The sequence below is a fragment of the Prunus persica genome, chromosome G6 (assembly GCF_000346465.2).
Source record: "Prunus persica cultivar Lovell chromosome G6, Prunus_persica_NCBIv2, whole genome shotgun sequence".
Taxonomy (NCBI): domain Eukaryota; kingdom Viridiplantae; phylum Streptophyta; class Magnoliopsida; order Rosales; family Rosaceae; genus Prunus; species Prunus persica.
The window spans coordinates 23,021,238-23,048,932 of NC_034014.1; the positions used below are offsets into that span (position 1 = coordinate 23,021,238).

Consider the following 27,695-nt stretch of genomic DNA (forward strand, 5'->3'; position numbering starts at 1 on the left):
GCTTATTAATATTTAAGTGGAGCGAGTTATATATCAACCTTGATTAATTAGATTTTTGGTTGACATTGCTCAATGTTGGACAAAAGTAGGTGATATTTTTTGTTTTTTGAATACGAAAAACTTGGTGATATTGGGGTGCCGTGATATATTGTTTTTTTGCTAGAATAGGATCGCTGTGATTTTGTAAGAACACAAGTGAAAACCAATACTTAAATTAGTTTGATCTCTCAGAAATATGACAGTAATTTTGTTCCTTAATTAACCATTAGGGAGGGCTAGGGTTAGAGGTTGGGGATATTTATGTAATTTCCCCTAAGTAGAGTATAAAATCATACGGCTGCTACATCCAGAATGTTAAAACATCGGCCCACGACTTTAATTTAGCATCCATATGTGAAAGTGCTCGTGATATGCTTCCAAACAAAAGAGAAACCTAGTTGTTAATCACTGTCATATTAACTTGTAACTTACATAATCCCCACCTAATTATATCAAGATCGAGTTAACACAGAGGAATAGTTAGCACGTGCACTAAAATCCATGCAAGTAAATCCCACACACTTAAATTAAAATAAACAATTACACACGCATGAAACATCACAACATTACATCAACACATTTGTACAAATTGTTGGCAGATATTTAAAAACAGGAGAGCATTACAACTCTCTGCAACGTCTCGTCCCTCAACTTCAAGAAAGCTGAGAATCGAAAGCAAAGAGACAAACGATACGGTGGACAAACGAACAAACATATCTATATATCAGTGACAATTATATATGGCACATAGATGCCCGCAGAATTACTTAGAACTTATTGCACAGATGCGGACCCACTAGGATTCAAAATAAAAGAAAACCACCCAAAGAAAAGACACTTTTAAAAGCTATAGCTAGGATGATCAACAAAAGAGAAAGGGGCCCTGTCCTTTTAGAAATTTTTTCTTCTTCCCCATTTGTACTTATGTAGTACTACTGCACCTAACGACGTCGCTCTGGGGTCCAGTGCGGTGCACTTGGGCTAAAGTGCACCGAGAAGACCCTTGAGTCCAGGAGTTCCATGATGGGTGAGAAGTTCACGCATCTTGGTGCCTTGTACTGGTTGATAGACGCACCTCTAGATATTGCGTAGTCCATGAGTTCCTCAAATGTCCCGTTTTTCACCACCCTTATCTCAAGTGGTCCAATTGAATTGTCAGCCACTCTGCCTTGTCTGTACACCGAGTTCAACGACTCTTCCATGGCCAGACAACACTTGTCCAGAACCTCGTGACTCGGGGAATTATTCGCCGGGTCCTTCACAAGCAACTCCCAGTAAATCACATAATGTCCTGGGATTGTCTTGGTGTCAGCAAAGCTCGTGTACTCAACCACGCTCGTGTTGAACTCTCTCAGCAACACCGATGCGTTGTCGATGGCTTTCTGCAGCTCAGCCTCATCGGTCTTGTCTGAGTCAATGCTCAACAAGACGTTCTTCCTCCTCACAAACCTAAACTGAGGCGCCGCGTTGTGGAAGCCGGTGACCTCAAGAATGTCACCCACTCTGTAACGGCACAATCCGGCGTAGGTTGTTATCACCAGCTCGTACTCCTTCCCGACTTCCACGTCAGCAAGGTCGACAAGGTGGGGAGGGGAGAGTTTGGACAGAGGAGGAGCGGAAGGGTCGTGCGGGATGAACTCGAAGTAGGCCATGTTTGGCATAATTGTGTAAGATACCTCAGAAGGCTTACACATTGGCTTGAGGTTAAGCCCAAAGTAACATTCGGAGGAGGCGTACATGGTGCAAGCCAACGGCAAGCCATTGCTGTAGTAATCAAGGGTGGGGATGTACTGAGCCATTGCACCGGTGACGATCACATCCAGGTACTTTGTGTTTGGCCAAATCCTTGGGATTATGCCTTCCCAATTTTCTTCACAACACTCCTTTGTGATGAAACTGGACAGCTCCGGATCCGGTTTTAATGTCCCGGACATGGATTCGCGGAGAGAAGGGTCGGTGATTTTAGGGTTTAAGGTACCATTGTGGATGTCATGGGCTAATTGGCGCCAGTTCAATTGCAGGAACCGAATTGCTCTGAGTAAGCCGGAGGCAAACACCGCACCTACTCGGAGCACTTGGTGGCGCATGACGAGGCCACAAACCATTTGGGTGTACATGCTCTGGAATGAGTCTGCGCAGAGGATGGCCTCGTTGGGGCTGGTGTAGTCGTTGTAGGGGTCATATGGCCTGGTCTTGAAGTGCTCACTCTTGTAGTAGCTTGTCAATACCGGACGTGCCACGAGCCCTCCCGGAGTCTTGCTCTCCGCCTTCACGAACAAGAAGTAGAGCCCCTTGCCCTTGTCCAGGTCCGGGACATAACTGTCACATTAAAACAAAATTCAAACTCATCAGAAAGTAGTAAATCGCATTAATTAATGAACCCAAAATAAAGGAACTAATCACTTTGTGAAAAATAAAAGCGAGTCTTAGTTCAGGTGACAAGTGGAGCAGATCTCAAGTTCGATTTTCTCTACAACAAAAAAAAGAAACAAAGAAAAGTGGAGAAATTAGGAATGAAGAAAAGTTTACAGGTTCATCACTGGCATAAGCAAGCTGTATAGCAGCGTACGACGGTCCAACTCTTCATGAATTGTAGGCATTAGTTTTCTTTCACCAGCAGAAGTCCCAGAACTGCATGAAATAAAAACCATTAATTATTCTACCATACTAAAAAAAATTCCTAACAAACTTATTGCGAGAAAGAGGAAAAAAAGAACACTTAAATATATGGTATGTTTATAATTACCTGGTGAGGAACTCAGAGATGGGATGAGAGCTCAGGATGAGTGAGCGGTCACCATTAGCGATACGTTGGATCTCTGGCTGAAGATCCTCGTATGTAACAACTGGGACCTTGGACTTGAACGTGTCCCGATCGGTGGCACCGAGGAGGCCGAACCGCTTAAGGTACTCGGTCTCTGCGTTGCGACTGAGTATCTCACTCAGAACCCTCTCCTGCACGGAGTCCGTGTTCCTGGTCGTCTCCTCTATGAACTGAAGGGCCTTGGCGTCCTTCTCACTGGCAGTGGCAGGTGGGGCCGGCGGGGACGATGTCACTGAATCGACGGCCATGATTGATTTGATCTCGCAAAATGTTACAACACAAAAGCAAAGCTTAAAAGAAATGAAACGAGAGAAAGGAAATGTGATGGATGTGGTCAGAGGTGTGGTGTTTTGGAGGGTTTATATAGGGAGCTCGTGCTTGGTTTGTTTCTTGGTGCCACGTCACGTTCCACGCCACTGGGTGCCACGTGGACAGCCGGACCCATTGCTCCTTGGACGGACGCTGACGGATCCTAGTTGGTCAGAGCGGACATTGGAAATATTGTTGTCTGAGAGAGTGTTGGGTCAAGAGGGGGCAGGTGGGCCCACTACACGTCGAATAGCTATATGGATCCCGACAGGTGGGGGCCCATTAACTATTCCAGCTCAGCAAAGGCGTTTGTCTGGGCCTACTCGTCAGCCGGACCACGCGGCCTTTTTTTGAGTGAGCTTGTTTGCTTCTTTGCAAACTATTACCAGCCGGCTAAGTATATATATATTGAGAGAGAGAGAGAGAGAGAGAGAGAGAGAGAGAGACGACGGCACAAAAGCAATGGCAATTGGTGTTGGAGATTAGGGAGAGAAAATTTGTTGTTGAATTTTAATTGGTATTATTATTTTCTTAATTAAGAGTTTGATTAAGATAATGATGTATTATGGGGCAGCAATCACGTGAACATGACCTTAATGATTTTTAATTTTTTTTGGTTGGGTTGGGAGAGGGTTTTGATTTCTACTTGTTATCAATGTCTGCTTAGGGTAGGCTTGTGGTAAGATTTTAATATGGGTTAATTAGGGGTAGGTGAGCTCTTTGCATTTTTTGTACGTCATGACAGTTGCATTACAACGACATTGTTTTCTTCGCTATCTTTTGGGAATGATTAAATTAAATCTTTCGAGTATAATTAAATTCAGATAATCATATGTGGACATTTAGATTAGATTAATTAGTATTTTTTAATGATGAATTTACAATGACATCAAGGGAATCCTATGGAATATTGTTCATTTTTAAGAGTTACAAGGTTGTCATGGTGACATCAAGTACATGTTTTTATGCTGAATGATTTCTAGTTTAACTTTTTTTTTTTTTTTTTTAAGGATAACCCTCACAAAAGTTCATTTGAAATTGACATTTCGAATAACTAAATCAATTTTTAACAAGAAATTGTCTTTAAAATATGTATTTATATGTTCAAATAAGTAAGAGTCATCAATTGGTATATATAAATAAGGAGATCGAATTATAGTTATGTCAAGCTACCTTTTAGTAAAAATCTCATTCCTAACAAGAATCTATTGGTGCCCTATGTGTGTAGGCACGTACATGGTTGGACTTTTAGGGCTGCACCATATATATTAAGTGGTACTAAGAGCCTAGGCAGTGTTTGGTAAGTGTTGTGTGTGTAGGCATGTGTGAAGGTTTATGGTCGGACTTTTCAGCCGGCTACACCATAATAATTAATATAAGTAGTATTATTTAGAGCTTAAATAATATTTGATAATTTGGAGTCTTTTGTAGCTTAATATTTGGTATTTACATACCAACGAGACGTCTAGCCTAATAAAAAAGAGTCCTGACTTACAAATCAATGGGCTAGACCTATCATATATAAAAAATAATAGTATTTACACCATAACCAATGAGCGGTTTAAGAAAATACAGAAGAAAGAAAAAAAAGTATGGAAAGATCTATATACATTTATATGGAATTGACTTGGAACATGTCACTTTTCATGGAACAATGCTTACACTGAATGAGCCAATAAGAACAAGAAGAATATAAAGTGACACACAATTATGTCGGAATAATGATATATTTGAGGCAAAAGGAAAAGACAACTTGGCAATTATAGTTTATTTGAAGGGTTAAAAAACAAAAAGAAAAGAAGAAAAATTCATAATCTGTTGCTCTCACGAAAGGTACTTAATACTTATTCAGTGAAAGGACCAAAACAAAAGCAAAAATGTATCAATTTCCAGCACTAATTAAATTAGGCTTTTGAGATTTGAATACCTTAATTCGGATAATACTTGTGCATGCAACAATATCCAGAAAGAGAAACTTAGAAAGAGAGCTTTGTGATGGCCAGATTGCGTGTAGAGCACCATCCTTCAGCTCAACGCCAATCAGAATATGAAGTGGCTCTTTTCAACTTTAGAGCATCATCGTATAGCCATTATAATTGTCCTGAAAGAAATAGCATATGAATATGATGACGCACATTAACTCATTCAAATGGCAATTTGGGCGATGACTTGTAGACTGTTTGAATTAATGAAATATAATGCGGTTGGATTAATGAAATACAATACGGAGTGAGCGTTATACATATATAGTGTTTCGTCACAATTGAGGTAAGGTGTTAATATATGATAATGGTTCTCCTAAAAAGGATTTAAAACTCAAGTCACCCATTGCAAACCAAGTTATGAAAAATAAAGGAAAATATATGTGTAGAATGGCTTTTCAAAGAGCAGAGAGTGGGGCTTCTTCAGCCATGGAGAAGTCGTTGACATGGCTGAAGGCAAGCCATGGAAAACGTAATATTGTTTGTTTGAGAACGTTTTTATTTTATGATGTTGCTTATTTCTCTTTTCAATTATGACATGGGAGATGGAAAAGAGAAAAAAAAATTGTATACAAAGGAATAGAAAGAACGCGTTCTAGAATTACTTTAAAGTACATTAACTTATGGAGCAAATCAATACATGGAGAGATGTTGGTTCGTTGAGATAAATTAAGGAAATTTTTAAGAATAATTCGATGAAAAAGCATTAGAAAAAGGAAAATATTTTTGCTCACCACTTTAATCCAAGGTGTACTTTCATCATCTTTATCAACATTTGACATGTGTTTATTGGCATAACCATAGTTAACTTTTTACTTTATATTTATGGAACCATGGTTATGTCAATGAACACGTGTCAAGTGTTGAGAATAATAATGAGAATACACGTTAGTTAAAGTGATGAGCGAAAATGCTTCGGAGCATATTTCTAATAGATCGATGACTTGACAATAATGCTACTAGCTAACTCATAAATCTTCGTTTGCTCCATATACCTTCCCACAGAAGGATTTCAACCTTTAAAGTTGTTTGATCTATTGTAGTATTGTAGTTGTGTGATTGAGTATATCTTTTCGCAAATTTCTTTTGGTAATTGTCCTATATATGCAATAGGTCTAGCATCCCACTTGTTAAATTGGATGAAATTCTCATTTATTTGTCATTATTATGATTTGCTATATGAGATGGGAAAAACTTACTTTAGCATATATCTAGATGTAGGTTCATTTTTGGAATAGATATAGATGTGGTTTCTACAAGTTTCACAATTCCAGCTAAGAAAGGAGATGAAATTATTGTAGTTTGAAGTAAGAATGGAAAATTCATTTTCCGTTTTATATAAATTTTTTTTTTGGTTAAGTAAATTAAACCATGAAACTTTAGGGTTGATTTTAAGTTGACACACAATCTTCGAAAACCCTGCAAACTCATATATAAATTCACGAAAAACCTACATTAGCACATCCATCAATCAAACAATTAATAAGTCTGTTAAATGCTTACATATGAAAAGAGAAGTCCCACTTTTTTTGCTTATGGTGACTCCACATAGGGCAAAAAAAATTTGTAATCTTATAAGTTAAAAATAAATAAAAAAACTACTTAAAAAAGATAGTAAGTCCTTTTATTATAATTTTATTTCAACATTAATGTCGACTGTTCGAAATTTCTCTCCATTTTCTTTTGTTGCACAAACATTATGCTATGATATTCCCATGTTTCACATTTAAAAGTATGAAGGTTTGTGAATAAGTGTATTGACTTGCAGACCAAAAATTTCATGTTCGAATCCCCAAAGTATCGTAGTTGTGTATAAGTGTGAGAAATCTCCCTCCCCTATAATTTTGACTATTAATTATACTAAAAAAATAAAGTAAGAGATTTTAGATTAATATGACTATTAATATGATTTTAGATTGGGCTGAAGAGCACGTGGTGGTTTAAATATCCTATAGTGGATTGTGATGAACCAAATGTCACATTGTAAAAATAAAATATATTGGTTAGAATATACATGAGTTATTTCTTCTTGCACATTTTCAATTATTTTTAATTCCAGATAATCAAATGTCTATACTTTGTGGCTGTTGTATTCTTGGAATTATTTTCTTTAAGAGAGTAGTTATGTTGTTATTCTTTTGGGAACTTTGGTTTAAACTTAATAGGAAGTTTATTATTGTGACAGATAATAATTCAGTTTCACATAATTTAGATAATATTATCCATTATAATATTTAGAGGATATTTAAAATGGATCAATCTAAAAAAGAGAGAGAAAGGGTTAAATAAATATTAGACATTTATGCAAATGATCCACTAGTGTAGTGGTTTGGATTAATTGTTCTCTTATGTAAGGATCTGAATTCGAGTCATAATATTTGTGTTGTGTGCGTGAATTTAGTGTATTATCGCTCCGCACAATAAGAGAGGTTAAAAAAAAAGATATTTATGGAAACAGATTTTATGGACATTGACCGGTCAACAACTACCCAATGCAAGGACTTGGTCTTGGACATAATAAGAAGGCATGCCAAAGCATGTTTGACTCGTCCTCATCCCGACCTTAACTTATTCTCTCAAAAAATATTCAACGAATTAGGTTTTACTCATGCTTAAAAATTGAAGTAAAAATCCACTTGGCCTAACTCTTGTCCCGCAATATTACAACACAAGAAACGGTCCACCCCTTAATTTTCCAAATAATTGACTTTTTTCCTTTCATCACCTCCAAAGAAACATAAAACGTGGTCAAGATGGTTAACGTTATAAAATTCCAACAAGTAATCCAATCCGAAGAATAAAAAAGAAGAAGAAGAGGTTAATGCTCAGAGGAGACCAATATCTTACCATTCCAGAATAATCAACAAATAATTTAAAAACATGCTGAAAATATGTGTCATGTTTTATGGGTGCGATTCAGGGACGGATTCAGCATTTTAAAATGGGGTGGGCTAGATTTACCTTATTAGACTGTTAGATTTTAGGCTTGACTAAATTCTTAAGGGAGGCTTATTGAATTAATTATAAATACATATAAATTTAATTTGAGAACATATCATTTTTATTTTATTTGTTTAAAAGGCCTATTTTACACTAACAATGTCAGCAACTTTTCATCATATATGCTTAAACATTAACACTAACTTTAAGAAAAGACAAAACCTAACCTAGGCTATAGCCCAGGTTGTACATAGCATAGTCATATCTATGGTCCAAATAATATGCAGCTTCTAGGCGAAGGAAAAGAAGAAAAATGAGAGATGCACGTTTGCCTTGGTTCTCTGCATTTTCTTGCCTTGGTTCTCTGCATTTTCTTTTTTGGGTCAATATAGCTTGTAGGGAAAGTCGTAAAACTTTTGATGATGTCCATGAAATACTTGTTTCAGCAAAGAGAAAAGCAGTTGTTGCTTTGGATGGATTGTACAGCTCGTTTTGCAATGAATGTAAACAACAAACATCAAACATCATCAGTTATATGCATGCAGTTCTTGTTTTGGAGAGACATCAATCATCCCCATATATGTCTCTGACATATTGTTCACGATCCACACTTTTTCCCCTTTTTATTCATTTATTTGGTGTTTGCTTACCCATCGCCTATTTTATCTCTTCTCTACCATCGGCAGAAATCTTAATTTTAAAATTTATCTGCAAAATCCAGTCAGACCAGAGTGGGTTATAACACATCCATCACAACCCATCTTCAGTTCTTATATGTGTTCTATTATTATATTGTTTTGTGGTATTGTATTGTTATAGTGAGATATGATGTGCCATAGATATGTATGCGTAAGCCACATTTTCATTTGAAACAAAATGATTACATTATGGACCACGCAATTTCCACAAAAATTTTACGTTTGTGAGAGATGTGACCAACGATATACGATCGCTGAATATTAACTATATATATATTGAAGAATATAAGTTCACATTGGAAACTTAACTAAATTTGAAATACAATATATAATGAATGACGCCACTCCTAATAATACAAAGGCCTTTTGTGATAAAAATTTACACATACTGGGTTTTGTAGGTGGTTAAATTGGAGATAATATTGGTGTTGTTAATAGTAGGCCGATTACCCGTCTAATCATGAGCATGAATAGAAAGATTTTCTTCTCAACCTCAAATTCATATCCTATTTGTACTTGAATGAAATTTTAGTAAAGACTACAGTGATCACTGAAGCTAAGCCTTTCAATTTCATGAAAACTTATTTCACTTCTGGGTAGTGATCGTGTTGTTTTTGCAGGTATACTCAACTACATCTTTTGCCACTCAACAACTTCAATTGGTGAATGCATATAAGGTTTTTGAAAGAGACAACATGTTGTTCATTAGGGCTAAAAACAAAATTAAAATTGAGGGGAATTCTAAAGTCATATTCAAACATCATCACAGGCACATCATTAGAATATCCCTTATTTCTTCATATTTCTAGATTCTTCATTTCACGCCTAGAACATGTGGGGTCACAATATATATTTTTAGAGAAAAACTAATTCCTTAACGCATGCTCTTCAAACTTGGGTCATGGTCTATAGAGATTACTCGAACTTGGACCTTAAATATCTCATTACTAGTAGCCAATCATCTTTGCTTTGATTCTCTTTGGGGCCAATCTGCATCCTGGGTTGCTATCAAAGTTGTCACCAACCAAAAAAAACACACACACACACACACACACAGAAAAAAAAAAAAAAAAAAAGTTTGGTAGGGTTACTAGCTAGGGTTGTGGATAGACTCCGGCCAGTTAAAAATTGAAGACTAATCCAATTCTAGTTGGACCCATTTGTAGACTTTGACAGATAACTAGTCTATAGATCAAAATTCTTTCGAAAATGTCTAAAAATATTGAGCCATGTCTTGTAGACGACCAACATGAAACGCAAACTATGTCCCAGAAGACTAATTAATACAATATTAACCAAAGTCTTAGTGGCCTAATTGGGTTTTTTTTCCCTAGCCATTAGCCAAGGCCACATGATTAATTGTCCCCAAATCCCAACCTAGCTATGTGGTTAGAATTAAACAAGGAGAGAGTTGGTGGGCAAAGATGTTGGCTAAGCTACATTGGTCATATTATTTTAATGGCATTTGGCACCGAACATGTATCTTGGTCGGAAAATTCTGTGGTGCCTCAGCTGTACCGGTACAGCCAGCTATCCAACGGTTGAGGTTCCATGTTAAAAAAGGATGGCTGAGATTCAATGACCTAATGACCTCTTCAGCCATTGTGATTCAGCATGTGAGTGGCATGTGAGGAAAGAGAAAGGCAGGTTTGGAGGAGAAGAAGACGCGACCAGTCCGCTCCATTCTGGTTTCCCAAATCGAACACAACATAGGGAACTAGAGGACTCTGTGAGACCCCATTTCTGTCTACCTCTGTGAATACTGAGTTTTCGGAGCAGTAGAGACTCGGGCTTTAGCCCTTTCATCTGAAGTGAAGGGGGGCTTACAGAAGTCACAGCACCAGAGGAAACTGTACATGAAGTCGATCCAATCCGTAGCGCCTCCAGGAGCTCTTCTCTGTGCTTGCCCAAATTCAATCCTTAGCAACTCCTGTCTGTGCTTGGGCAAAACGCATCTGCAAGAAGGTAATGGTAATAGAATTGAGGTCCTCAACTCTTCTCTCTAGTTGCCCGAAACTGAAATGCAGATACCAAATTGATGGTGGGTCCAACCTCCATGATGAAATGGTCACCAAATTGGAGGGATTTAAGTAATTTAGTATGGGCTGTTGGCATTGTGTGATATATAATTAAAATTTTGCAGGGGAATGGATTTGTAATAATAATGTGGTTGTAAAGATTTTGAAGATCCTTGGCTGCTAACGACGAAATTTGAGGTGGTGGCAAAAGGAAGTGAAAGGAGGAGGCTTTGAAAGTATGGAAACATCAAGTAAGATGTCAAAGAACCCTATTTTCTGGTTTAGGACTTGAATGTATTTTGGGTATTGAGTTTATGCAATTGCATGTTTTTAGTTGCGAAACAGTTATACGTGGTCAATTATTGACCTTAGTATGTGCAATAGCATGACATTATTCATTTGAGTTTTTTTTTTAAGAGAAAGTATGTTAGCACATAGAGTATAATGTAATTTCAGTTTGAAATTATGTTTCTCAGGCATGGAGAGGTCTGGTAAGATGGACAGGGGTGGAGAGACATCAAAGGGTGGTTATAGTGATTCAGGGTATTTGGATGGTTGTGAAAGGTCAAGTCACAGGGCACCGGCAACAGAGAGTGGGCATATGTCGGTCGAACATATGGTTAGTGAAAGTAGTGATGATAATGGTGTTGACATTATTGCACCGAGGAAAGAAGATGTTATGGGGAAAGAGTTTAAAACGATAAAATTAGCGGAAGAATATTATATGAGTTATGCGAAGGGCATTGGATTTAGCGGGAGAAAAAACAAATTGGTTCGAAATTCGGAAGGGAAAGTATGTAGGAGACGGTGGTGTTGTTCTAAAGAAGGTTTGAGAAATGAGAAGTTTAATGATCGATCAAATAGGATGGTAGATATTTTAATAAGCATAGTTTTGTTTGTCTTTGCGCTATACATTAATCAGCGTAGCGTTGTTAAGCTTTGTTCAGTTTGCACACAGGGGATCAGTATTTGCATTGAACACATGCAATTGCATGACGATGATGCAATGCAAGTCCTTCTGTGCGCAAACCCCTAATTGTTCAGAAAAATGAATCTTATTCTTTTGTACAGGCATAATTACACCTGTTTTTTAAACTATAAATCGAAGGTCAAAATTAACCGAAATACAGAGCATGAGAAACGATAAGGGGCAATAAGCCGAACATATTATATTACAAAGCGACCAATTATCGAAATTACGTTGTAATACACATTGTCATGTAGCACATTTGACTTGAGGGTAGATCCCGAATTGTGTAAAACACAATGTCATTAACCCTAATATTGAATAATAGACATAGGGTCAACTAAGTGTTTGCTTGGTTTTGTTTGTCTTTGCGCTATACATTAATCAGCATAACGTTGTTAAGCTTTGTTCAGTTTGCACACAGGGGGTCGGTATTTGCATTGAACACATGCAATTGCATGACGATGATGCAATGCAAGTCCTTCTGTGCGCAAACCCCTAATTGTTCAGAAAAATGAATCTTATTCTTTTGTACAGGCATAATTACACCTGTTTTTTAAACTATAAATCGAAGGTCGAAATTAACCGAAATACAGAGCATGAGAAACGATAAGGGGCAATAAGCCGAACATATTATATTACAAAGCGACCAATTATCGAAATTACGTTGTAATACACATTGTCATGTAGCATATTTGACTTGAGGGTAGATCCCGAATTGTGTAAACTAATATTGAATAATAGACACACATTAATATAGAAGTGTATTTAGTGGATTTGGTTTCTAGTGCATATCCCTTGGTACAAGGCCTAGGTTCGAGTCATAGTCATGTGCATATATTTGTAATTTTATTCCCTTTTTATTATAAGAACAAAATTTTAAATAGTTTTAAAAAAGAAGCACGTGAAAAATATAAGAGGATAGATCCAATTAAACCAACAATAGTATATATCGCACCCATACATTTTTTCCTTAAAAAATAATAATAGTAATTTCTTCAACTCAAAACAAAACACCCATTCATGTCTTCTTCTTTCTCGTGAACTTTTATTTACTTAACAAATGCACTCCCTGCGTTCGCCTGAAAAATAGCTCATTTGTTTGAAAAACTAAGTTAGTGGGGTCCATTTTCCAAGGGAACGGTAACTTTACTCAACGAAAGTGCCCATTGCGTTCGCGTGAATAAATATCTCATTTGTTTGAAAAAGTAAGTTAGTGAGGTCCATTTTTCCAGGGAACGGGCAACTTTACTCAACGAACGCAACCCCTACGTTCGCGTGAACAAATAGCATGTTTATTTGAAAAAGTAAGTTATTTGGGCCAATTTTACCGAGGAACGAGCAACTTTTCTCAACGAAAGCAACCTCTGCGTTCACGCGAACAAATAACCTGTTTGTTTGAAAAAGTAAGTTATTTGGGCCCATTTTTATGGGGAACGGGCAGCTTTACTCAATGAACGCAAACCATTGTGTTCGCATGAACAAATAACTCGTTTGTTTGAAAAAGTAAGTTAGTTGGGCCAATTTTTCCGAGGAACGAGCAACTTTACTCAACGAACGCAACATCTGCCTTCGTGTGAACAAATAGCCCATTTGTTTGAAAAAGGAAATTAGTTGGGCCCATTTTTCTGGGGAACGGGAGATTTTACTCAACGAACGCAACCCATTGCATTCGTATAAACAAATAGCCCGTTTGGTTGAAAAAGTAAGTTAATTGGGTATACTTTTGGGGGAAACGGGCAACTTTACTCAATGAACGCAGCCCCTGCGTTTGTGTGAACAAATTGCCATTTGTTTGAAAAAGTAAGTTAGTTGGGCTCATTTTTCCGGGGAACGGGCAACTTTACTCAACAGATGCAACACCTGCGTTTGCGTGAACAAATAGCTCGTTTGTTTGAAAAAGTAAGTTAGTTGACCCATTTTCTCCATGAACGGGCAACTTTACTCAACGAACGTAACCCCTGCGTTCGCTTGAACAAATAGCTCGTTTGTTGGAAAAAGTTAGTTAGTTGGGTCTATTTTTCCGGGGAATGGGTAACTTTACTCAACAAACACAACTTTTGCATTTGCGTGAACAAATAATCCGTTTAATTAAAAAAAGTAAGTTAGTTGGGCCCATTTTTCCTGGGAACGAGAAACGAGGAACGGGCAACTTTACTCAACGAACGCAACCCCTGCGTTCGCATGAACAAATAGCTCATTTGTTTGAAAAAGTAAGTTAGTTGGGTCCAATTTCCTTGGAAACGCCAACTGTATTCAACGAACGCACCCCCTGCATTTGCGTGAAAAAATAGCGTGTTTGTTTGATAAAGTATTTTAGTCCGTCAAATTTTCCGGGGAACGACGAACTTTACTCAACAAGCGCTCCCCTTGCGTCTTCGAAGTAAAATACCTTGTTTGTTGAGTAAATCAAGGAGTTCGTTGGGTAATTTGGTCAACGAACAACATTATTTACTTGACGAACGAGTCGCTTAGCGTTCTTTAGGTAGGTTTGTTGGGCATAAATTACTGAATATAACTTTCATAATTTACAAAGAACCAAGGTAAAATGAAGGATTATTTAAGGAGTTACTTCCTCTACATTTCAACTCAAAGACTTCCACCTCTTTTGTACTTAATCCATTATTCAAACACAATCTGAGAGGCAAAAACAGAAAACCCAAACAATGTCACATTCAATGGTTGGTAGCTCAAGAGGCTCCACCACACCTAAGAACAAGAGGTTGGGTGATGATGGTGTTAATTCTTCGAATTATGTCCGCCAACAAGTCAAACGAGCCCATGATGTCACGAAGCCTCCCACCGAGGCTAGTAACATCTTTGATGAAGGAGATTCAACGACCAAGTACCACATTTACAATGGCGGGATTGAGATCGGCTTTGAGATGTTTAGGAAATACGCTCAGCTTGATGGTGGTTCAACTAAGTGGGACAAAATCCAGGTATACGAAGCAATTGCTACTTTGGAGAAGCGAGCTCCGTGAAACACCGGTATTGTATGATTTATTTGGTGTTGGTTGTCATCATTTCTGATGTCATTTCAGATGTTATAATTTCAGCCATAATATCGGATGTTAAATGTTAGAATCGGTATGGTAGAATAGTTTGAGGGTATAAAATGTACAAAAAAATAACCCCAAAATATGGTTACGAGACCTTTATTATCAATCTAGTAGGAACTCCTGTTTGGTAAATGAAGTCGGGGCTTCAATACCCTGCTATCATGTTCCCATTGCGGCAACAAAAAAACTCTGGTGTGCAATGTATTACGTGAAGTAGATAACGTCCAATTGGCCGTCACATAATGCAATTGTCCATGACATACTGCAAACACAACGTCCCTGTATGCAAACAGGAATACGTACATGCAATTGCACAACCTTAACCATCAACCTTATGTGCATGCAGTTACAGTATATGGAACTAATAATAATAATAATTTACTATTACATATATATTATTCTATAGATAATATGTCTAATTTATATAATTCATATAGCAATATATATAATATAGAATTTATATATTTTTTACCTTTTTATTTTCTACTATTTCATATATAGTTTCCTAACACATATAGAGCCCTTCCGGAACCCCTTCTTTCTTCTTGAACATCACCTTTTCCTTTGCCTTCTTGAAGTCTATATGTGTCACCTGATGCACACAATTTAAATGTAACACCCACGTTAATTACAATGATTAAGCAACCAGTTGAATCAAACACAGTAAGAAATGATAAACAAATTTCAGAGATTCAAGATGGGGAAGGGAGGTTGGAAGATCAAAGTGTCTTTCTCACCTTCATACGGCGCTCTCTCAAAGCAAGCAAACCAGCTTCAGTACATATTGCCTTTATATCAGCCCCAGAGAACTCATCCTTGGTCATAACAAATTCTTCTAAGTTGACATCATCAGCCAACGTCATCCTGGATGTGTGAATCTGCAATCAATAGATCCAATCATCGTTAGTCACAACCATAAAAACTTGGCACGTTTGATGTTGAATTTGTTTCTTTCTTATAAACAGTCGTGTCAATTTACCTGGAAGATGCGCCTCCTTGTTTTGATATCAGGAAGAGGGAATTCAATCTTCCTATCTATTCGGCCAGGACGAAGCAAGGCTGGGTCAAGACTCTCAATTCTATTTGTTGCCAAGATCACCTTGACATCTCCTCTTCAATCAAAACCATCTAACTGGTTCAGTAACTCCAACATGGTCCTCTGAATTTCACGTTCACCACCTGAATGGGCATCATACCTGCAGACAAAAGATCATCTGGAACATTTGATTAACAGTAATTTACAATCTTTTCATCAATGTTCAGCGACTTGCAGCTCACCTCTTTGTACCAACTGCATCAATTTCGTTGATGAAGACAATGGAGGGTGAGAGGTCATCAACAACCCTAAAGAGTTCCCTCACTAATTTCGGACCATCCCCCAAGTACTTCTGAATCAACTCACTACCAACAACACGTAAGAAAGTTGCTGATGTTGAGTTTGCCACTGCCTGAAAGAAGTGAAAATATGCTTACACGCTGAGAAGATAATTTGACAAGAAGAGTGCAGATACAACAAATATGCCATAAGCAAACATCATTGAAAGGAACTCTGTGGGGCACGCATAATTTTCGTTAACTGTGACAATAAAATTTTGAAACTAGACAGGTCTTTGCAACAAATTTTGTTGGTGCCTGCTCTGACCCAAATGTCTATTGTGAGTATGATATCGGTGGGTGCATGAGAGAGAGGTGCACCCACAAACATACAAACAAACAGGAAAACTAGCAAAAGCAATTGCTACTGGTGTCAGCATTGCAAAATACACAAAAATGGTGACAGAAATAGAGAGCAAACTATAATATCACAAAATGAGAATAGATGCAGCGACCTGTTGGAAGGAAAATATCAGTTTGATGATATTTGACACCCAACTAATGACAACTGCATCCCTACGGCATGTTGCATACAGAATATGATACAAATTGGAAAACAACATGGGAGACAAGTCTGAAATCTTGCAACTTAATTGAAACAGTGAAGCAGGTGACTGCACCCTGATTTTTTTGTAACATGTGCAAGTGGGGAGGATATTCTAGTGAACAAGACAGAACAAGGATACCAAAAGAACAAATAAATACAAGCAAAAGTTGAGATACGTGCATACTTTGGAAAAAAAAAAACTATATACTGTAATTGCATTCAATGACTTGGATTTGCATACAGGCTATTAGTAATTGCATACAGAAATATGCAATTGCATGAACATTACAGCCATCAATGTCAGATACCCACTTCACCTCACGCCACTTTCAGAATCACAAACCCACCACAATCAAATCATACACAATCAGAGGCCTCATGGGTATTCATATATACAATCAGATCAAGAGGCACTATAACAACCCAGCAGAAATGCACAGTGGGAAAAGAAATACAAAATTTGAATAATTAATTTCTGGAATTGTTCAATGAAAAAACTGAAACAACAATTCAAAATCACTAGAAGAATAAATTAAATAGAACCATCAATTACCCATAACGAAAATCAACACACGAACTTACCGAGATGGAGGAAGCAGCTGGAGAAGACGAAGTGGGTTTCTGGGTTTTGGTTGAAATATGCTCCTCAGATGGAGAAGACGAAGTGGGGGGAGCTTCTTCAGGCTGTACGAAGCTGTGCAGCTGTGACTTCACCGAAATAGAGCTGTGGCTGTGCAAAGCTATGGAGGAGGAGATAGACGAAATCGATCTGTGTGCAGCCTAGGTTTTGAACGCGCGGGAGCTTTTTTTTCCTTATTTTCACTGGTTAACCAAAAGAACCAGTTTCACTTGTTTTTAAAAAAAGCCCACGTGACTAGCATGTGATGGGTTGTACAGGTACAGCCGGCGCACCACAGCCAAACTCATCTTGGTCAAGGTCTTGGGCCACTCATGAGTTCTCAAATTTTTGTGTGACATGGCTTTTGCAGGAGATTATATTCGATAAATCCAGCTGGGCCATTGCATATCATTCTTGGAAGATGGTCCTCATACAAATGAGGAGCTTTGTCTAAGCTCACATGGCTGCTGGGCCTGCTGCTAGAGACTATAGAAAATCATATCATCGTCGTAGCACAGGCTAATGGATTCCATTTTGCTTGTGATTGTGCATGCCATCTAATTATTTGCTAGCTTTAAATTATTGGCAACAAAAAGTTTCGTACAATACATCTATTTGGTGGGAATCCGAGACATTATTTAGTGAAGCATTTTTTAATGGAGTTTTACTGTGAGGAATAAAATAAGCAATAACAATATTCTAACTTATTTGGAGGTCAAATCATGGCACATCAAAGTATGTTCTTTTTCATGTTGATCAAGTTAGAACACTAATTTGTTCTTTTAAAGTTGGTTTTGTAGAGGCAACTTCTATTCACGGACTTGTATCGATTGGTACTAGAGCATGATTTCACCGTTTAACTAGTTCAAGTTGCACCGAAGTGACTGACGACTTATAGGATAGATGAAAATGATCGGTATTATATTATGGATTTTGATAGACGAGTGAAAGTTGCTTGAAACGGAGGAAAATACTACTATATCAAAGCTATTACCATTGAAGTGGTTCGTTGAGTACGAAAGTCTAGTGGAGAGGGGACTCCATTCATGTTGGGTTCAAAATGTAGCTTGGACAGTTTGTCGTAGGTTTCTTCAAAAATAAAATAATGGCTGGCTGCCAGCTGACCTGACAAACCCAATGAAGGCCCAATTCAGTAAATGTTCAGAATGGACAATTCAAAATTTTGTTGAGGCTTAGGAATTTTCGACTGGGCTTTGAGAGGATAGGCCACAGACAGACCTAGGCATGATTATGATTGTTCTGCTTCAAAATTTTGTGAGGCCTAGGAATGTTCGACGGGCCGTTTGGCTTGTTTATTTACCATTTTGTTTTTGTTAAAAACGTTTTTTACTAAAAATTCAAGGACTTTTTGAAGAAGTATTTGAATGTGCTTCCTCAAGAAGTCTGAACTCGTACAAGGTGCTTTTTAATAAAGCATCTTTATGGTCCAGAAGTATTTTTTTTTCTAATACTTTTAGAAGCGATTCCAATTATTAAAAAGTACTTTTAGACATTTATAAATCGTAAGAATGCCCTGAAAAAACCAATTATTATGGTCCTGAAATTACATTAGCGAAAAGGACAACTCAAATTTTTGTTGCCACTTCAAATAGAATTTGTACCTACAGAGCTAAATTGCACAAATTGGCAACCTTTCTTTTCACAAAAAGCAGAAACTGAATTATTTTTCAAGTACAGTTGAAAGTTTGGCGTTATAGCACTACGCGCACACCATATTATAAAGTATGAACGACAGCAAGTCCCATCAACTAAAGTTGATGATTAAAGTTCATGCACCAAAGTGTTATTGTTTGTATTATTTAGATGAGATTTAAAAAGAAAAAAAGGAAAAAAAGGAAAAAAAGAAGAAGAATTTAGATTGAAATACAAACACTAGGATCAGATTTTAGAATCACAGTCGAAGATTTAAGTCCAGCTGCTTATTATGTACATCTGATTCTTGTGTTGGAAATTTGTCCACACGAAAACTTCCTGGCCAAATCAAATCCATGGTTTCTTCAAGCATGAACGGTGTCCATGCCATCCCAAAACCTGTGCTGGGGTCACTAAATCTTGCCACCATTGAAGACCCATCTGATCTGCTTGGCTTCTGCACAAGTGAGTGAGGCTGGACACCCAGTGACCTTGCTGCAGCTACAGGGTTGAATGGAAACCCCATTGATGACATCATCATTCTGTGAGACTGGTACCTTTTGGCAGCTCCTCTTTCTCTTTTGTGTGCATTTTGATGACCTCCCAAGGCCTGTGAGCTATAGAATTTCCTCAGGCAAAAGTTGCATGAGAAAACCTTGTTGCTGCTAGTTGATGGTTTTGGTGACAGAGGATCACAGTCCCCAGCTGCAGATGGCTCATTTGAGTTGAGGCTTAAACTCAACCAATCTCCCAACTTATCATCTTCCTCATTATCACTATCTTGGTTGTTTTCCACCATCTCATTTGCTTCTTCTTGTTCCCTTTTGGAAATCATTGCAACAAAAATAAACACACACACTCAATTTGGGAAAAGGTAGAATTAATGAAGAGTTTGAGAGAGAGAGAGAGAGAGAGAGAGAGAGGGTTGAAGAAATGGAGGAGGTTGTACTTAAATAAGGGATGGGGATAAAAGAAGGAAGCTAATGTTTCAACAGTCCAAGAAGAGAAGGCATATATGAAATGATAATGGGGGAGGAAAGTGGCAGTCCTTATTAAAATATTTTATCTCAATTTATCTGGTGCTCCCACCTTGTGATGCTTGAAACTTTTAAGGGGACCAGTGCTTATGTCATCTAAGAGTAGTGGCCATTCAAGCTTAGGATTCCTTAGTTCGTTGCTCATCTTTTCTTTCACACCTCTTCAATCAAGTAGGCAATGATTCCATATGGATGAATTAATCACATAACACTTGTAATTACCGAAAAAATTGCAGCTGCTGAGAAAGTGGTGAGAAACACTTACATGAAACGGCCAATCATGGTATGTCACATGTGATAATTTTTTCACATCACATGATTAACTGGATATAGCAAAATAGTGTTATCCTCATTTCATACAGGTTTATCTAGAGAAAATGCCATTAAAAGCATGTAGTTAAACTTTCTCATTTCCAAAGCACATCTCCTTATAAACGTTGCTTAGAGAGAGAACATGGACAAGTTGAAATTCTTATCTACAAGTCCAAAAAGTGCCATAGTAAATGAACCTTCCTAGTTAGATTGATATATGTATAATGTATGGTCCCCAACTCTCAACCCAAACAAGAACCATATGTTTTTTTTTACCCCATACTGCAGATTTAAAACCTCCAATATATATAGTTATATGCTGGACCACTTCTTTGATCTGTCATGCTGGTCTTGCCAGAGGTTAGAAGTATATTAATATTAACACTCAGAGCTTACACACAGAAAGAGATTATTGATTGTTCTGTCTACTGCAAGAAAATTATAAGTGTTACAGGGCCAATATTGATTAACATGTGGCCTCTGTCCACAGTGGAGGGAGAACAGGTGGGCCAATTTCAGAGTGTTATGTTGTTAGCTATAGGCAAATGATTCTTTGTGAAAAAAAACGCCATGCCTTCTTCCGGACAAATTATAATTTGACACTTATGTATGACTGTTATCCGGCCACAGTGGCTTGAAATACAAACACAATGACATTCCTTTCTTTGGGAAGTTCTTCTCCCTTCTATGATCACAAAGAAGGAAAAAAAGTAGTTACCATAAGAGAACACACAGACAGACACAGGCTAATCCCCACAATGAGTTCATACATGATATGTACCAATGAGGACAGTGGAGTCGTTGAAGATGCTATTATTAATAATTTATGCATTATGATGCCATGTTAACTTACTTTATAAAGAGTTTGGAGGACCCAGCAAACTGACATTTAATAATAATGGTGATAAAAAGTAAGTGAGATTGGTGGGATGTCTATTTCCCAATTGGGTTTCTTTCAAACTAGAGGATCATTGTGGGTTGTTTTTGATGTAGTGGGCTATGTGTATGTACAATAGGAGAAGAGCAACCGAAACCACATATGCTTTATTCTCAGACATCAGAATCTTGCTGCTCTGATAAAAAGAAGTTTCATTTAATACAATATAAGAACAAAACAGAAGCCTCAGTTTTCTCAAGGGTGCGATTCTAAAACTTCATTGAAATAAAATATTTTTTGTGTGTGGTGGAATTGGATTGATGAGTCAGATGTGTGTGTGCTTGGAGATTGGATTTGTTTTGTCCATACTACTACTTGGTTCCGGCCTTGGCTTGTCCCTTTTAATCATCAAGCAAAAGAATAATAATTTTTGATTAGTTAATACGAAATGCTTATTAGGTTTTTTTTCCCCTTCTCTATTCAACAACTGTTGTCCTGTCCATGAGATTTGAACTCACGATCTTCTTCAACAAAGCAGAGACTGAGTGCAACTAGACCAAACGGTCAAAATAACAGAATTAGGGTATTTTCGTTTCAAATCTTTCTTTTGAACTCACCACACATACAACTAAGGCCTCCATACAAAATACCTCTCCATGATTCTTGATCTCTTCCCCAAGAATCACAGAAGGAATATGCAAAGCATATTTAGGGGAAGTGTTACTGATCTTTCTCTGTGACAAGGGCTAATATCGTATCATATTGAGCATTATGATGCAAATTATGCAAAGAGGCACCATCTTATACCGGCATCAAGTAAAGCAGTTGTTGATAAAGATCCAAACAAGATCAATTATACATGGATTTATGGATGCTGAGCAAGCAAGTGCTGATTCGACAGAGAAAGGAGCAAAATATGCCACTCAGCTTATTCAGAGACGCAAACAGAAGAGATGCTGCAGTTAACTCCAACCTGGTGGGAAGACGGGCTCTTTTAAAGTAGTAATTCTCAACACATGACTTCTTAAACTAAACCCAAGATTCTCTGCACTAATATTCTATTTGGCTTACTCTGGTAATTTATTGGGAAATCTCTATTATTTGGTTGAATAACTTGATTTCTATGATATGAGAATATGAAGACCCTTTTTGGCTCCAAGAAAAAGACCACATGCTCTATGAATCTTTGTTCTTGTGGATCTAATTCCTATCTAGGATAAAAACATGATGTCCATTTTGATAATTTTTCTTCCATTCGGTACGCAGTCTGAGATCGAACCCAAGACCTAACCTAATACTTAACTTAATGTCTTGACAATTCCTGTCTTCATTATGTTGGACCTTGAACAATCTGTCACGATCTCAAGTTATATTGGTCATGTTCTATTTCAGAAAACATAAGTTGTAAAATGTAAGATTCAATCTTGACGGAATACACAAATGTGGAAGACAAAGTTGGAATATTTATAATCTGAGTGTTAGGAATGGTAAGTGATTTGGAGATTATAGGATTTTCATTCTGTATATATTGTATTGGAAACTTGGAGGGACAGCTAAAAAGGATACTTCCAAGCTTAGATTGAATTCATATTGAGCTAAAGTTGGTCCTCCAATTCGTCCAAATTGCAAATTCATGTCGGTTGCAACATGTGAAACAGGAGACAGGTCACGTAGTGGTTTCAGTGTTGGAGGGGCAGAGTGCCTGGTGCGTTTCAAACACTACATGTGAAGGACAGTAGCATAAATCACTGATTTTGTTCCTTAACGCATATACTTATACCCATATCATCCCCTGTATGCCACACACTACTGTGGTCTTTTCCCTACTTGCATACATAGAGCAACCAGATTGATCTTCTTCTATACAAGACCACATACTTAAAATGCAATCTTGACTACACTAGTTCATAATCCCGAGAGAATGAGAAACCTTCAGCTCCGTAAAGAAGAAAAGAAAACATTGAGAAGGGAGAAATTTCTGAGCAAAATTCAAACCAGATTGGTAAATAGGGTTCGACATTTGGTTAAGAAGATGTACCAAAAATAACCTGAGCAATCATGACACCCTTCTAGGGATGGTTTACTCTCTCATTCACTAAGCCGGTGAAAATATATAAGAATAAGGCAAAACAGATGCAGCTTAGAGGGAACACAAATTGAACCCCTTTATGTCATGCATTAAATTTTGATTTGGATCCACAGAGTCAGATAGCAACAAATAACAGTAAAACAACATGTTCAGACAGATTAACAAATAGTTGTATGATCTTGTAATTCTGAACATAAAAGCCTACACAAGTAAAATGGCTTACAAGAGAAAGAACACAGTAGCTGTGAAAGTAAACTTATCCCTTACAATCTGAAATTACTTCCTACACCCACCTTATCAAAGATAAGGAGTATGGAAATTCTTTCACCCTCGGAACCCCACCTAATGTAGCAACAACTGCTGCTGTGTTGATCCAACAGAAGCATGTTCAAGTACCTACAACACACCCAGAAGACTGATAAGTCGATATGTAGAACTAAGCAGACACCACTAAACTAAATAGACAATAACCCAAGAAGCATTCATTTGGGACAGTTGAAAAGAGAGCAGTCCCAGTTCTGTTAATTGGAGGAAGAGTTACACATATGAGAATATTTTCATTAACCACCACCACACTCCATAGGGACATGCAGACGCAAATGCTAAATCCACCTGAGAGAACTTTAATTTCAAAATATAGAAACTCCCTGATCAATCAAATGGTTATTGGGTTCCAAAATGACAATATGCCTGACATGACATACTAGAGTAGACTAGTAAAATGCTTACATTTCATGTGCATTCAAGGCATAACATGGATATTGTTGGCTAACTTGGAGGATTAAGGAGGACTAGTCATAAGACGTTAATGACTAAAACTTATTCATCAACCTCTATGACAGTCCTCTATCCTCCTACAAGTTAGACAACAATATCCATATTATGCATTGAATGCACATCATGTAGGCATGTCTAGTCCTCCCTATCAAACAAGCTTATAGTGCTAAGTATTAGAAACCACACTAGCAGACAGCTGAGCAAACAGTGCATTGCACACACATACATACATATTCAAAGTTTCCATTTTTTCTCTTTTCTATTGAAATTCCTTCTCATTACACTTGCAGTTCAATAAATCTAACACACAAATGAAAAAAAAAAAAAAGACGATGAAATTGAAAATTCCCCGTACAAGACGCACCGCAGAAAGAGAAAAACTACGAGGGATCAATGGAGGTACCCTGAGACAGCTCGCAACAATGGCGCGCTTCGACGGAAATGTGGCTTGTGAGCCGGGCCGAGGCTAGTGCGCTGTGCAATGGCATCAGCGATTGCGCGCAGGCTAATTGGCTCACATTCACTGGGAGGGAGAAGAGGGAACGGCGCGAGCTGGTCCGGAGATTATGAAGCGGAGAGCGAGGAAGGGACGAGATTGATGGAGATGACCGGATTGTTGAAGCTCTTGCTGTTGAGATTAGAGACCTTGATAGCGATGACCCAGATCGCCACGCCATTTTAGCTTGCTCTCTGAGAATTTGGGAATTTGGGAATTTGGAATAGGAAGCAGGGTTTTAGGGCATTTTGGATTTAAACCCTAGAATGGAAGCAGCTCGCTCCAGTTGCAAGGCCTGTTTTGGGATTGGCCCATGAGAGGTGGGTTTGTCAGACCCATACAATTCCTGAAACATCCCTATAAAGAAACAAAATTACAACCGAGCCATGCAGATCAAATAGATTCTAGTATGAAGATGAAATTAGGTTCAAAGTTAGCGAGGCTATCTTAGGAAGAGGGAAATTCTAAGTAAAATAAGTGAATATTTATTGATATTATTCTTTAAATTGGGGGATGTGAGAAATAAATTATGTTCTTCTTCTATATTATAACACGTGTATAAGATGTACCATGTGACCATACTAACATAGTATTCTATAATTTATCATAACTTATAAGTTAATCGCAGTACAATTTTTTTATAGAGTTTTTTTATTTTAAACCCCACACTTTTCTTTTCTTTGTTCACCTAAATACTTAAATCATTAAGCTCTTAAGTTTTATTATTGTTTAAAAAGATAAAAAAGGTCATTCAACTTAATACTTAATCCTAGTACATCTATACACACCCCATATACCCTGTTACTCTTCATATTAAGTTTTAGAAAAATCACAAACTCCTTTACACCATATTGCCAGATTACTCTTCTCTTTCAATCTAAAAAACCTATTACACTCTCATTTTCTCTTCGCAAATCCTAAATACGGCAAATCATAATCAAACAAACAAATAAAAAATAATCATAATCATAATCAAAGAAACAAACTTGGAGGGGGGAAAAAAAAGCAGACCTTGATTGCGAAGCAAAGAAACAATGACGGCCTAAGCCTTTAATGATATATAATTTGAAAATTACCATATGAGTTTGCTTTGTTGAACAAGACAATAATTTTTTTTATTTATAAAATTAATAATAAAATAATGATACTACACATTTGACAAAAATGTTTATATATTTTTTAAGTAATGTGAGGTTGAGGTGAACTTATAGTGGTAAGGGGCAAGATAGCAGGATGTGGGGTGTGAGGTTGATGAGTTTTTTAATTATTATTTTTTCTGATGGGTGTGTATTTAAGGGTAGTTTGAGAAGATAGTTGAGTTTTATTAGAAATTGTAAAAATTTGAAATAGAAGTTGGAATAAGCTTAGAATATAAGGTGAACAAAGAGAAGTGTGACGTTTAAATAGAAAAACTCTTTTTTATATGAGTTTGTCACCCAATGCATCTCCTGCAAAGCGAAGCAAACCCATTATGCAGCCCAACAAGCACATACACATAAATCATGATCAAACTACCTCCTGTGACGTAAATTCTGCAAAGACCAACAGAGAGAGCCACCGTGCACGTATACGTCAATAAAATACCGAGAAATCCTTCTTCCTCAATTGGTGGCAAAATATAATGGCAAAAAGTCACTTTTGGTCTCTGTAGTTTGGCACTTCAACCACTTTTGATCATGTAGTTCCAATTTCGTCAATTTTGTCATTATAGTTTCGTATTTCTAGCAATTCAATGACATGTTAGTATTCTTGTCAATTTCTTTAATGATGCAAGGGGCAATTTCGTCAACCCAAAACTCTTAAGCGTAAAAACTTGTTTGAAATTCTTCCCATTTCATATTAGGGCTCGAAATTCAACCACTAATCCCAATTTTTAAATAACCTTAAACTCAAATGACCAATTTCAAGACCTAATATGAAATTATGGGAGTTTCATACGAGCTTTTATGCTCAAGGATTTTGGGTTGACGAAATTGCCCCTTGCATCGTCAAAGAAATTGACAGGTTTACTAACTTGTCCTTGAATTGCTATAAATATAAAACTATAGGGTCAAAATTGACGAAATTGAAATTACATGGTCAAAAGTGGTTGAAGTGCCAATTTACGAGGACCAAAAGTGACTTTTAGCCTTCTTAAAATTTACTTGGCTTTGGTGCTAAATTATAACCTCAGGAGGCCCGTTTTATAAAACTGGACCGTATTGAGCAATGTTTAAATGAGTGGACCTATTTGAATTCATGGGCTTCTATTTGTCCTAAATTGTCAAGGCCCCTTTTCTTTAAAGTCAGGAAAAAGAAAGAAAGAAGAAAAAAAAAAAAAAAAAAAGGAACCGACACCTAGGCGCCCGCCGAGCTCCTAGGAGTCTCCTAGGCCTATTTTCGAACACCAGAGGCCAAACAATGCCAGAGCTTAAGCGTTTATTCATGCTGCTGGACTTAGAGCTTTCCTCAGCGCTCTCTGCAGTAGCTCTGACCTGAAAATGACTTGTTCCGGAATTAGAATCCACTAAAGGCACGGAAGTCCATGGCCTGAGCTTGAAATTAGAAGAAGATGAAGAGAAAGACCAGGATCAGCGAGGTAGAGAAGCAGAGAGGGTACCATTCACAAGAGGGGTGAGATTGTTAGGGTTCGAAGAGGCTGATGCACGTATAGAATCGAATCTAGGGTTCAAAGTTGCTCTTGATTGTCTCCGAGGCTTCGGAAGCCAGAGATAAGGTGAGAGAGTGAAGGTTGCGCTCTGCATTTCCAATGCAACATTGATTCAACATCCTTTGTGCTCCTGTTCTTAGTGAGAAAAATAATGGCCCCAAGCTTCTGTTGCTAATGAGGAGAAATATTTTGAGACAGAGATGCAGTGAAGTGAAGTAAAGAAGGAGCTGGATATTTGTTGGAGATGATATCTCAGTAAACTAAATAAGCTGATGATTTTATCGTTGGCTGACCCGAACAAGTGAAAAGCCAAATCCTTTGTTGCCCAAAAAAATGAAAAAAGAAAGACAAGTATCAATCAATTACCTCTGTCTGCCTTCGTCTGCAACTTATCAAATGAAATATAAGCGTATCAAGTAGCACCT

General features: G+C 37.5%; 3 protein-coding genes and 2 long non-coding RNA genes across 5 annotated transcripts; 1 reads left to right on the forward strand and 4 right to left on the reverse strand.

Moving 5' to 3' along the window:
- LOC18773652 (probable indole-3-acetic acid-amido synthetase GH3.1) lies at positions 542-3,185 on the reverse strand. The gene is made up of 3 exons (XM_007208245.2): positions 2,786-3,185; positions 2,569-2,670; positions 542-2,358 (listed from the first exon to the last, which is right to left on the reverse strand). The coding sequence occupies exons 1-3, from the start codon at positions 3,109-3,111 to the stop codon at positions 981-983; spliced, it is 1,806 nt and encodes a 601-aa protein (XP_007208307.1). The 5' UTR covers positions 3,112-3,185; the 3' UTR covers positions 542-980.
- LOC109949927 lies at positions 10,306-12,421 on the forward strand. The gene is made up of 2 exons (XM_020566879.1): positions 10,306-11,061; positions 11,287-12,421. The coding sequence occupies exons 1-2, from the start codon at positions 11,049-11,051 to the stop codon at positions 11,844-11,846; spliced, it is 573 nt and encodes a 190-aa protein (XP_020422468.1). The 5' UTR covers positions 10,306-11,048; the 3' UTR covers positions 11,847-12,421.
- On the reverse strand, positions 15,308-17,617 carry LOC109949900. Its single transcript, XR_002272223.1, has 5 exons — positions 17,343-17,617; positions 16,118-16,287; positions 15,819-16,035; positions 15,577-15,717; positions 15,308-15,431 (listed from the first exon to the last, which is right to left on the reverse strand). It is a non-coding gene; the product is annotated as an uncharacterized LOC109949900 (long non-coding RNA).
- Positions 19,056-20,063, reverse strand: LOC18775189 (zinc finger protein 7). Its single transcript, XM_007206546.2, has one exon. The coding sequence runs from the start codon at positions 19,865-19,867 to the stop codon at positions 19,292-19,294; it is 576 nt and encodes a 191-aa protein (XP_007206608.2). The 5' UTR covers positions 19,868-20,063; the 3' UTR covers positions 19,056-19,291.
- On the reverse strand, positions 23,399-24,901 carry LOC18773523. The gene is made up of 2 exons (XR_002271917.1): positions 24,528-24,901; positions 23,399-23,743 (listed from the first exon to the last, which is right to left on the reverse strand). It is a non-coding gene; the product is annotated as an uncharacterized LOC18773523 (long non-coding RNA).

Bases quoted from the DNA above. Each gene is read 5' to 3' on its own strand.
- LOC18773652 (XM_007208245.2), bottom strand. From the start codon at position 3,111: ATGGCCGTCGATTCAGTGACATCGTCCCCGCCGGCCCCACCTGCCACT. The intron at 2,671-2,785 runs GTAATTATAAAC...TATTTCATGCAG, and splicing joins ATCTCTGAGTTCCTCACCAG to TTCTGGGACTTCTGCTGGTG. The intron at 2,359-2,568 runs GTAAACTTTTCT...TTAATGTGACAG, and splicing joins CTTATGCCAGTGATGAACCT to TTATGTCCCGGACCTGGACA.
- LOC18775189 (XM_007206546.2), bottom strand. From the start codon at position 19,867: ATGATTTCCAAAAGGGAACAAGAAGAAGCAAATGAGATGGTGGAAAAC.